Source organism: Pelobates fuscus, chromosome 6 (assembly GCF_036172605.1).
Source record: "Pelobates fuscus isolate aPelFus1 chromosome 6, aPelFus1.pri, whole genome shotgun sequence".
Lineage (NCBI taxonomy): Eukaryota > Metazoa > Chordata > Amphibia > Anura > Pelobatidae > Pelobates > Pelobates fuscus.
In genome coordinates, this window is record NC_086322.1 from 12,717,291 (window position 1) to 12,729,340 (window position 12,050).

At 42.0% G+C, this 12,050-nt stretch overlaps 1 protein-coding gene across 3 annotated transcripts in view; it reads right to left on the bottom strand.

The window, feature by feature from the left end:
- LOC134614096 (transcription factor COE3-like) overlaps positions 1-12,050 on the bottom strand; it is a 143,703-nt gene that overhangs the window by 84,002 nt on the left and 47,651 nt on the right. For all 3 annotated transcript variants that reach the window (XM_063457523.1, XM_063457522.1, XM_063457524.1), the window contains 3 exons: positions 8,796-8,952; positions 2,658-2,721; positions 893-948 (listed from right to left, as the gene is read on the bottom strand). In XM_063457523.1, the coding sequence (XP_063313593.1) occupies positions 893-948; positions 2,658-2,721; positions 8,796-8,952 (277 nt within the window). The remainder of the gene's footprint in view (positions 1-892; positions 949-2,657; positions 2,722-8,795; positions 8,953-12,050) is intronic.

Here is a 12,050-nt window from a genome sequence, read left to right on the forward strand (position 1 = left end):
ATAGAACTGCGTAGCCACAGACCGATGAGAGTGCCCACGATGACACCTGTCCATTGCCAAAAGCGCCTTCAATTGGCATGTGAGGATCAGAACTGGTCCTGTGAATGAAGGTTGCATGGTCTAATTATACCCGTTTCTCTTAGATCAGGTGGATGGCTGAGTGTGTGTGCGTTGTTTACATGGTGAAGAGATGGCAGCAGATTGCATTATTTGAAGAAGGTAGGCCAGCAGAAGCAGTGTCATACTCTGGGCAATGTTCTGCTGGGAAACCCTAGGTCCGGGCATTAACGTGGATGTTACTATGACACGTACCTAAAGATTGTTGCAGACCACGTACACCCATTAGTGGCAATGGTGTTCCCTGATGGCAATGGCCTCTTTCAGCAGGATAATGCACCCTGCCACACTTCAAAAATTGGTCAGGAATGGTTAGAGGAACATGACAAAGAGTTCAAGGTTTTGCCTTGGCCTTAAAATTACCTAGATCTCAATCCAATTGAACATCTGTAGGATGTGCTGAAACAACTAATACGACCCATGGAGGCCCCACCTCGCATCTTGCAGGACTTAAAGGATCTGCTGCTTATGCCTTGCGGCCAGATACCACACGACACGTTCAGAGGTCTTGTGGACTCCATGACTCGACATATCAGACATATTTTGGCAGCAGGAAGAGGACCTACATGATATTAGGCAGGTGGTTTTAATGTTGTGACTGATCAGTGTGTAGATAAAAATATATCTGCTTTGGTAGAAGTATGTTTCTAATTCAGCCATTGTGACCAAACATTTGAAAGTCATGTTGACTTCAATTTGAAGTCCTGACAATGCACACTTTAGTGAATAAGCCTGCATACTGTGTAAACCTGATATATTGTTTTATTACATTTACCTGTTTGGACATTGAGTCAATAAGTCGCACATAGAGGTCCTGCTCTGTTCTCAGTCCTGCAAAAATAAGAACAGAATAAGTTATCAGCTCTGAGTGTAACGTCAACATTTCGCACACCAAGGCCTGACACAGAGCGCGAGGTTGAATCAAAGCCTGTACATTGGAAGACCTCCTTGTAGTAGGGGTACCTCCTTGTGGTAGGGGTGTGAAAATAGTGTTTATACATATCTGCCCAAAACATCAATCCAGACACCGTCCACCTTAGAACACATTTAATTATCAATTTTTTATTAAGCAAGCTGCAGGCAATACATTGCATCAGCAGAGAAATTATAAATGTAATATACATTAGATGGGGTTACTCATTACTGAGGGGACTATACACATACAGTGAGGAAAAAAGTATTTGATCCCCTGCTCATTTTGAACATTTGCCCACTGACAAAGAAGGTGTATTTTAACAGTATTTTAACAGTGAGAGACAGAATAACAAAACAAAATCCAGAAAAACGCATGTCAAAAAAGTTATAAATTGATTTGCATGTCAATGAGTGAAATAAGTATTTGACCCCTCCGACTTAGTACTTGGTGGCAAAACCCTTGTTGGCAATCACAGAGGTCAGACGTTTCTTGTAGTTGACCACCAGGTTTGCACACATATCAGGAGGGATCTTGTCACACTCCCCTTTGCAGATCCTCTCCAAGTCACTAAGGTTTCATGGCTGACGTTTGGTAACTCGAACCTTCAGTTCCCTCCACAGATTTTCCATGGGATTAAGGCCTGGAGACTGACTAGGCCACTCCAGAACCTTAATGTGCTTCTTCTTGGGCCACTCCTTTGTTGCCTTGGCTGTGTGTTTTGGGTCATAGTCATGAAGGAATGACACGACCCATTTTCAATGCCCTGGCTGAGGGATGGAGGTTCTGACCCAAGATTTGATGGTACATGGCCCCATCCATCGTCCCTTTGATGCAAAGCAGTTGTCCTGTCGACCTAGCAGAAGAACACCCCCAAAGCATAATGTTTCCACCCCCATGTTTGACGGTGGGGACATAGGCAGAATTCCTCCTCCTCCAAACACGGCGAGTTGATGACAAAAAGCTAAATTTTGGTCTCATCATTCAGATGTTCATTGGCAAACTTCAGACAGGCCTGTACATGTGCTATCTTGAGCAGGGGGGCCTTGACGGAGCTGCAGGTTTTCAGTCCTTCACGGCGTGTGTGTTACCAATTGTTTTCTTGGTGATTATGGTCCCAGCTGCGTTGAGATTATTAACAAAATCCTCCCATGTAATTCTGGGCTGATTCCTCACCATTCTCATGATCATTGAAACTCCATGATGTGAGATCTTGCATGGAGCATCAGACTGAGGGAGGCTGACAGTTATTTTATGTTTCTTCCATTTGCGAATAATCACACCAACTGTTGTCACCTCACCAAGCTGCTTGGCGATGGTCTTGTAGCCCATTCCAGCCTTGTGTAGATCTACAATCTCGTCCCTGACATCCTTGGACAGCTCTTTGGTCTTGGACATGGTGTTATTCTGTCTATCACTGTTAAAATACACCAACCGTTAAAATTATAGACTGATCATTTCTTTGTCAGTGGGCAACATTTCAAAATCAGCAGGGGATCAAATACTTTTTTCCTCACTGTATAGATTATTAGTGTTTAAAAAGATACCAATAATAGCAGTGTCTCGGAAGATATATGTTATAAGTATATAACAAGATATTAATCTCAATAGACTATGATGTTCTCACCATTACTATAGAGAAGTTGCAATCTGTAATGTATTCCATTGTTTGTCTTTTCACCAGTCTGCTCCTGTAATTACAAAATATAGAAAATGTTCAATAAGCAAAAAGACACACAGATAGACAAGTAACACACAGCAAGACAAGTACTATACCGACAGACAAGTAATATACAGACAGACAAGTAATACACAGACAGACAAATAATTTAGACAGACAAGTAACACACAACCAGACAAGTAATATACAGACAGACATGTAACACACAGACAGACAAACAACACACAGCCAGACAAGTAATATACAGACAGACAAGTAACATAGAGACAGACAAACAACACACAGCCAGACAAGTAATACATAGCCAGACAAGTAACACAGAGACAGACAAGTAACACAGATAGATAAGTGATATACAGACAGACAAGTAACACACAGACAAGCAAGTAATATGCAGCCAGACAAGTAACACACAGCCAGACAAGTAACACAGAGACAGATAAGCAACACACAGAAACAAAGATACAGCCATATGAGCAGACATACAAACACAGACCGACAAGCAGGCAAAAATACTCAGATAGGCAGACAGATACACAAAACATACAGGCACACAATCAGACACACACAGACATGCATGCAGACAGACACATAGACATACAGCCTACGAGCCGACAAGCAGACACAAATATGCAGCCAGGATAAATAAAATGAGTGAAAAAGGGATAAAAGGCAGCAGTGAAAATAGAGAACGATAACTAAATAAAGAAATAATATGATGAAGACCATCAATAAAGGAATGCCTGGGTGCTTTCCTTAGCATTATACGGTTTTATTAACCAAACCAGGACTGTGAACAAATAATAATAGAATCGCAAATATTACAAAAAAATTAGCCAAACTGGCTTTTTTCAATTTAGTAATTTTCCAGTTGGTTTGCTCTTTAGAGTTCTCCGTTTAGTAAATAAACCTTTATTATTACAAAGAAATAAAATACCGGCTTTTGTCATCTTAACACTCTGCAACGAATACACTAATTAATGAACTAAATTAAAACATATCGGATTCATCTGTCAAAGTTTCCACAGAACCCCCAAACAGACCCTGGCAGCACGGTGACCCGATACTTCAATCATGCCATTTAATGCTTTGGATCAATTTAATTACACCAGTTAAAGGCTCATCGGGAGTCAATGCATATTGGTTAGGATATAAAATTAGATACGTAGGATTTACATTGGAAATGTTGGATTCTGTGCAGAGCCGTCTTTAACGCGGGGCAAACGGGGCAGCTGCCCCGGGCCCAGTGTCTCCTGGTGGGCCCCAGGCAGCTGCCCCAGTGGGTCCCCTGCCAGCAACCAGGTCTGAACAGCCCTCCGGAATACTGAGAAATATCCCGGTGGGCTGCAGCAGGTGAGGTAACCAGCCCCCCAGCCCTTTAGGAGTGCTCCAGGCCAGGTCCCTGTCTTCCTGCCTACTGGGAGGACGTGAGGTGAGGTCACTTCCTCCCAAGTAACAGAGTGCCGCTGGGGAGGAGGAGGCACACATGGAGAAGGAGGAGGCACACACCAAGAAGAAGGAGGAAAGGGACTGAGATAGCCATGTTCCCCAGACTCCCATCAACCTCAGCCATCCAGCTTCCACTGGACCCCAGGGACGCCACCCTTCTGTAAGAGTAAAGGTAAGGAGACAGGATGGTGGCTAAACTATGTAAATTGATTTTTTTGTGTGTGTATCTGGCTGTGTTTGTGTCAGTGTTAGTGTACCTTTGTATCAGTGTTTATGTGTATGTGTGTGTATGTATACCTGTGTCTGTGTACTTGTGTGTCAGTTTGTATGTGTACCTTTATGTCTGTGTATGTGTGTCAGTGTGTATCTATGCATGTGGCAATGCATACATCCCATCATTCCAGTACCAACACTGCACACAAATACACTACTACATTCCAACACTGACACTGCACACCAATACACTACTACATTCCAACACTAACACTGCACACAAATACACTACTACATTCCAACACTGACACTGCACACAAATACACCCCTACATTCCAACACTAACACTGCACATAAATACACCCCTACATTCCAACACTAACACTGCACACAAATACACTACTACATTCCAACACTAACACTGCACACAAATACACTACTACATTCCAACACTAACACTGCACACAAATACACCCCATACATTCCAACACTAACACTGCACATAAATACACGACTGCAAGTGTATCTGTGTTCCTGTGTGTATCTCAGTGTTTGTGTAAGTGTGCATCTGTGTGGCAATGCATTAATCCCAGCATTTCTACGCCAACACTGCATAGAAGTACACCCCTGCATGTGTACCTTTGTGTCTGTGTGTATCTTTAACGTGTGTACATATCTGTGTCAGTGTGTATTTCTGTGTGTGGATGTGTGTGTGTGTGTGTGTGTGCAAGTGTGTGTATGTATGTGTCTGTGTGTGCAACTATGTGTCTTTGTCTGTATGTGCCAGTCTGTTTATGTCAGTGTGTGCATGTGTCCAGATGTGTGCATTTATAAGTGTTTTAATGTTTATCTGTCAATGTATGTCATACATCCCAGCAAATCAAACACAACATGCAAACAGACCCCTGCAAACTTTACATACAAACACACCCCTAAATTCAAACTCAAAAAGTATATAGAAACACACCTCTTCACTCAAACACCAGTATTACACCCTACATGCACACACAAACTCTATACAACAACATGCTCACTTTCAAACGCCCAAACACTGCTCACAAATACAACTCTGCAAGAATGGCCAAATGGTAGATCCCCAGCTGGCATATCATCGTGGGAATTGTACAACAGATGAGGATCTATCTTTTCTCCACTCTTGCACTACAGGGGAGGCCCAAAAAATGTCTTGCACCAGGGCACTCTCTACATTAGTTCTTCCACTGTGCTGGGGTGGAGGGTTTGAATTCAAGCCAGGGAGTGGAAGTGGGGGGGAGGGCAGGATCCAGGGGGCCCAGGCAAATGCTTGCCCAGGGTCCAATCAATGTTAAAGACAGCCCTGATTCTGTGATTCAATTCCATGTACCGGGGACATAATCCCTGATAAATGAGCTCACTGAGTTTGCCACAGATATAGATAAATGTTGTTTTTTTACTATTTGCCTGCTCACAGCACTAGGAGTTCACAATGTAGACATGTCCCCAAACTCGACATTAAAGATGTTTAAATCTTCCCTTACAGTAAAATAGGGGTCATATTGCCCCCCATAGGCTTCTAACAGGGTTTAATTATTATAAAAGGCTGATAGATGTCCTTCCGATGATCATTTATCTGTGTTTTCTTCTTGAGCTGCCAACCTGTTTATCAAATTCAGCTGCTTGAATTTCAGCTGGCATCTAATACATTAATAAATGATTTAATTTATTAATTTAATAGTAAATTAAATACAGCTAACATTCAAGGGGAGGGGGGGGGGGGGGAGATAGCCAAAAACAATTAAGGGGACAGCCACTATAGTCACCTGAACAACTTTAGCTTAATGAAGCAGTTTTGGTGTATGGAACATGCCCCTGCAGCCTCACTGCTCAATCCTCTGCCATTTAGGAGTTAAATCCCTTTGTTTATGAACCCTAGTCACACCTCCCGCATGTGACTTGCACAGCCTTCCATAAACACTTCCTGTAAAGAGAGCCCTATTTAGGCTTTCTTTATTGCAAGTTCTGTTTAATTAAGATTTTCTTATCCCCTGCTATGTCAATAGCTTGCTAGACCCTGCAAGAGCCTCCTGTATGTGATGAAAGTTCAATTTAGAGATTGAGATACAATTATTTAAGGTAAATTACATCTGTTTGAAAGTGAAACCAGTTTTTTTTTTCATGAAGGCTCTGTCAATCATAGCCAGGGGAGGTGTGGCTAGGGCTGCATAAACAGAAACAAAGTGATTTAACTCCTAAATGACAGTGAATTGAGCAGTGAAATTGCAGGGGAATGATCTATACACTAAAACTGCTTTATTTAGCTAAAGTAATTTAGGTGACTATAGTGTTCCTTTAATAATCATTGAGTGCTATTTGCAGATAGAATTACATTGAGGCCCAAGTTGATTGTTTATCCACAGCCATGATACTCTAGAAAGCACCTTACTCTTGTATTGCGCTTGGAGATATCACTAGAGAACTCAGCACTGAACTTAGCACCTGGCAAATCCAAGCCTTGCAGAACACGACTGTGACCCTGGAATGGGCTGTGGACTAACCAAAGGTCAGGCAGGAAGTTACCATACACAGCTGGAGTTACTGTGGACTCAGCACAATCCAGGCCAAGGAACACCCAGATATGACTACTTCCCTACCACGTCACTGTGTTTATACATAGATTGCTTTTAGTATAGACTGCTGTTCAATGATACCTCCAGTACAAAGTACTATTTCGTCAATTTACACAAGTGTTCTTTAATAAATGTGTTCATCCTTTATAGAAACATCAGGGGGTGGGAGGGATTACTAGCATTAAAGCAAACATATTATCGTTTTCCCATTCACTAGGTGTAACATAAATAACTAAAATAAAAATGGAATTTCTGGGAACCCCCAGAATGTAATATAATATCTGTTTAAAACAACACTGCGTAAAGCAGAAGGTAAACTGAGCTTATTGAGCTAAATGTAATGTTGCATTGGTCAGCAATGAATAATGAAAATGAACAACGTTTGGGTTAAACAACAGGTGGGTCTACTTTAAAGGGACATGCATCACTTGACGTTTTTTAGAATAAACTTGCAAACCAAAAGAAAGAAAAAGAAAGTATGCCATAAACATTAGTAAACTTACTTTCAGGGGAGGAAGGGGGTATAAAAAAACAAAAACTAAAGTGTATCCCCGCCCTCCCTGAGTCTTCCCTTAGGCCAGGGAGGGCTGGGCAGCAGCCAGTGGAGTCGACCGGTCTCTTCCTGATGATGTCAGGAGGAGGGGGCGTGACTTCCTCTGCTCTTCTCCAAGACTCCCCGACGGTCCTGTGAGAAGAGCAGTGAAAGTCACGCCCCCTCCTCCTGACATCATCAGGAAGAGACCGGCCGACTCCACTGGCTGCAGGGAGAGTGAAGTAAGTTAAAAAATCCAAATCCCCAGCCAGAGGCAGGGCCACAGCCAGAGGAAGGGGAATCGGAATTTTCCTTTTTTTTCTGGATGTGGGTGGCCTGGGGGGGGGGCAATTGCCTCCCTGCCCCCCGTCCCAGCCTGCCCCTGCTTACTTTAAACTATGTCAGATTGCATTATTGTGCATGCTTCTCAGCTAAGGGAGTTTTTTCAGCTTCCCACCATCTCACTACCCATCGGGCTCAGTTTCAGACCAGTCCACTAATGACAAAAACAGGATGTCATCATCGAGCAGGGGAGAGAAACTGATCAGACTCTATCTCTCCTCCACCTATAAGGAAGTTCCAGCTGCATCTGTGTAAATCTGTCAGGCATGCTCAATGCAGTTTTCCAGCATTCCTAGGGATAGGACACTGATTGGTTAGATCCATGATCTCCCTGGAGAGGGTGTGAAAAGCATAAGAAAGAAGAAGCAGGTAAACATGAACAAAATCATATTTACCTTCCTCTTTTAGCCTACCGAGTGAGAGAACGGTCTCCTTCAAAGCTAAAGAGTTGGAATTAGTGATGCATCTCCCTTTAAATCATACTGAATCCCAGGATTACCAGCAAGCATCACAGATACTCACAGATATTTCTTTTAATACGGGTTCAATATACCCACCCAAGTTTCCTCTAGTCACAGTAGGGGTTGCAGAGTAACGAAGCTATGTACCGTTACTTAGCACGTGGTCCGTATAACAATTTATTAATGAGTTGGATGTGATTTAATTATAAATGAATAGATTGACTCATTAAATGCTCATTTATTTCAACTCAACCCCAATAGGTAAACTCTTAGCAAAGAGATTGTGTTTATAATGTGATAGGTGGGTTTCTCTTGGAATTTTGGGAACGTGTAAAGTAACACATAAGAAAGTTTTGTCATTATAATGATAATATTTACCCTAATCCTCATGTTTCAACATCATGTATGGCACTTCATTTCATTAACTCTTAATTAGAGAACAGAGAAAAATATCAGCTGTGGTATATTTTCAGCCTCTTACCTTGTCTTTCTCCACAAAATCGATGAAGGATGTTCTCTCAATTTCCACAGGCTGTCCTTGACGATCATATAAAGCCAGAACAAAATGGAAGAAGTTGGATTTTCTCAGGTTGGATGGTGGTTGCTTTTCAAAGTGAGCTCGGGCCAAACCAACACCACTGCAGAAATAAAAAGAAAGAAGATGAGGTCACAAGAAGGACATATAGTTGGAGGTGAGGTGGTCAATAGATGGACACATTTTATGAGAGATGCAGTCGGTGAGTAGTCAAGTAGTGAGACTGGAAACCTTCAGAGACGTTTTGGAAGATGTCAGGTAGTGAGTAGTCAGGTAGTGAGACTGGAAACCTTCATAGATGTTTTGGAAGATGTCAGGTAGTGAGTAGTCAGGTAGTGAGACTGGAAACCTTCAGAGATGTTTTGGAAGATGTCAGGTAGTGAGTAGTCAGGTAGTGAGATGTAAACCTTCAGAGATGTTTTGGAAGATGTCAGGTAGTGAGTAGTCAGGTAGTGAGACTGGGAACCTTTAGAGATGTTTTGGAAGATGTCAGGTAGTGAGTAGTCAGGTAGTGAGTAGTCAGATAGTGAGTAGTCAGGTAGTGAGACTGGAAACCTTCAGAGACATTTTGGAAGATGTATTACCGAAGACCTGGGACATTTCATATAACTCCATATTTATCCAGTAAAATAACTGAACGTTATTTTCAAACTAATTGTATTAGTACATAATGCTGGTCGTTACTAAATTCAGAGATCACTTTAGTATAGAATTGTAGCATATTAAATAGTGAAATGCTTCAGGTGGTATGTTGTCCTTATAATGGAGCATTAATGACAGAATTACAATGAGACGAGGATATCACGCTACAATACCATTACCTAGGGTGATTTTTTATTTTATTTTTATATATACTAAGACCAAATTATAAAAACATACATTTTCAAGTTATTTTCCATTTCAGCGATTTTGACATAAATTTTGCAAAGTTACGGGTGGTTCACTGTAAACCACAGTTTAGTGAGTGATCCGCTACATGTTAATACGAGAACTGATGATCGGACTCATTCATCGTAATTTGCATGGTGGTTAAGGAAAGTCCTAAACGTTCTGACTTGTATATCTGATTAACCATAACTACACAAAGAATCTAAAACATCAGCTGACGGTGTGAACTCCGGCCTTTGAGAATTACTTGGGTAGTTACTCTGAGAGAGATGTCAATCTGCCCAAAAGTAGCCACGTTTTGATTTGAATTGACCTGAAGGACTTGAAGAATTCCTGCATTTGATGTTCATCCACTCATCACTGCACAGAGTTAACAGGCTCCCAGCATTCAGAACAGTTAACAAAACAGCGCCACCTATTGACCTGCCCGCAGCACAACACACTCATCTTCCCATTCACTCACCCTCAGCAGGGGAGACAGAGAAGGTATTGAAGGATCCTGACTGATAGCTTATTACCAAGTGTAACCCATTGCTGACACTGTGTAAAGATTACAATTTATTAAGAGGCCTGCTGTGATGGCATGAGATTAGACGAATGTAAAAAAACTCACTAAGTAGAGCTCAATGGTTTTTTTTTTATTACAAATCAGAGCTAATGTTATAATAAGTCTCTGCTCGTTATTGCTCAGCTACAGCCGAGTTCAACGCTGAGTGTAATAGGACTCGGTATGGGTGTGGGAATTATAATATGTTTGCTTTACAATTGTTTTAAAACATGTTTTTAAAAAAACATGTTCAATAAAATAACTTGGGGGGGGGGGGGGGGGGGAGGTAACTAAATGAAAAATTAGAAGTTTATATAAACCTGACATGTGTACAAAATGAATTATTAACATGATAAAAAAAGTCTGTAATAAAATGTATCATAGTAACCAGGAAAGCCTGGTTAAGTTTGGCAGCTGGAGGGCACCTGGGGGATCAGCTTTTTATTACATCGACATAAACACAGAAATTGGCGACAAACCATGGACCATTGAAACGAAGAGGTTGGCGTTTGCCGTAATAGCTGGTAATTCAGCACGTTCGGGAAGGCGGCAGGGATACGCTGTAATATCTTTTATTACATTATGTTTATTATTATTATTTTTGTAATATTTCAATGCTGAGTCATTCACCTCCCTCACGTAGAGCCTGGTTGTGGTGTGTGATTCAGTTTTCGCCCCAGCACCAATATGCACATTTACACAAACTCTGCATGACACAGCGAGCTCTGAAACTGGACCTCAGAAACTCCAGCGTTTCCCAAAATCCCAGTATTTCAGCTCAATCGGCTTGCTCATACTGGGTTCTATCACTTCACGTAAAACTGGCTGAAATCCTAGGTTTTGTCAAACTCAATCAAAAAGCTATAAAGGTAAGTAAGGAAAGAGTGTTCCAGGCAAAGAAGCAGTTTATAAATAATTCTGAAAAAGGGGTAAAACATGCGATGTATCTCCTTTCACTTGTTTGCAGATACAATCGAAATGCAGTAAGATCTGGTAAAAATCACTGGATTTTCTCTGGATTTACGGTGTGGAGGTTAACTATAGGAAATGCAGTGATTTGTAACAAACGTGCACATCTCATTCTGTACAATATGGGGTCTGCCTTAAAAGCAGTAATTCTCATATTTATCCAATAACGGTTCTATCACTGGATGAAAAAACCTACATGTTGTAGGTGTGTCTACGGATGTAAATCGGGACTATTGACTCGCTAGCAGCAAATAGAATCAGTGAACAAATAGATAAAAACCCTTGGAGGATGCTCTGTCCCTAAGTATATCTTCCCTCAATGTTCCCCCACCCCACAAGTAGTGACCAGGGCAGTCCCTAAGTATATCTTCCCTCAATGTTCCCCCACCCCACAAGTGGTGACCAGGGCAGTCCCTAAGTATATCTTCCCTCAATGTTCCCCCACCCCACAAGTAGTGACCAGGGCAGTCCCTAAGTATATCGTCCCTCAATGTTCCCCCACCCCACAAGTGGTGACCAGGGCAGTCCCTAAGTATATCTTCCCTCAATGTTCCCCCACCCCACAAGTGGTGACCAGGGCAGTCCCTAAATATATCTTCCCTCAATGTTCCCCCACCCCACAAGTAGTGACCAGGGCAGTCCCAAAGTATATCTTCCCTCAATGTTCCCGCACCCCACAAGTAGTGACCAGGGCAGTCCCTAAGTATATCTTCCCTCAATGTTCCCGCACCCCACAAGTAGTGACCAGGGCAGTCCCTAAATATATCTTCCCTCAATGTTCCCCCACCCCACAAGTA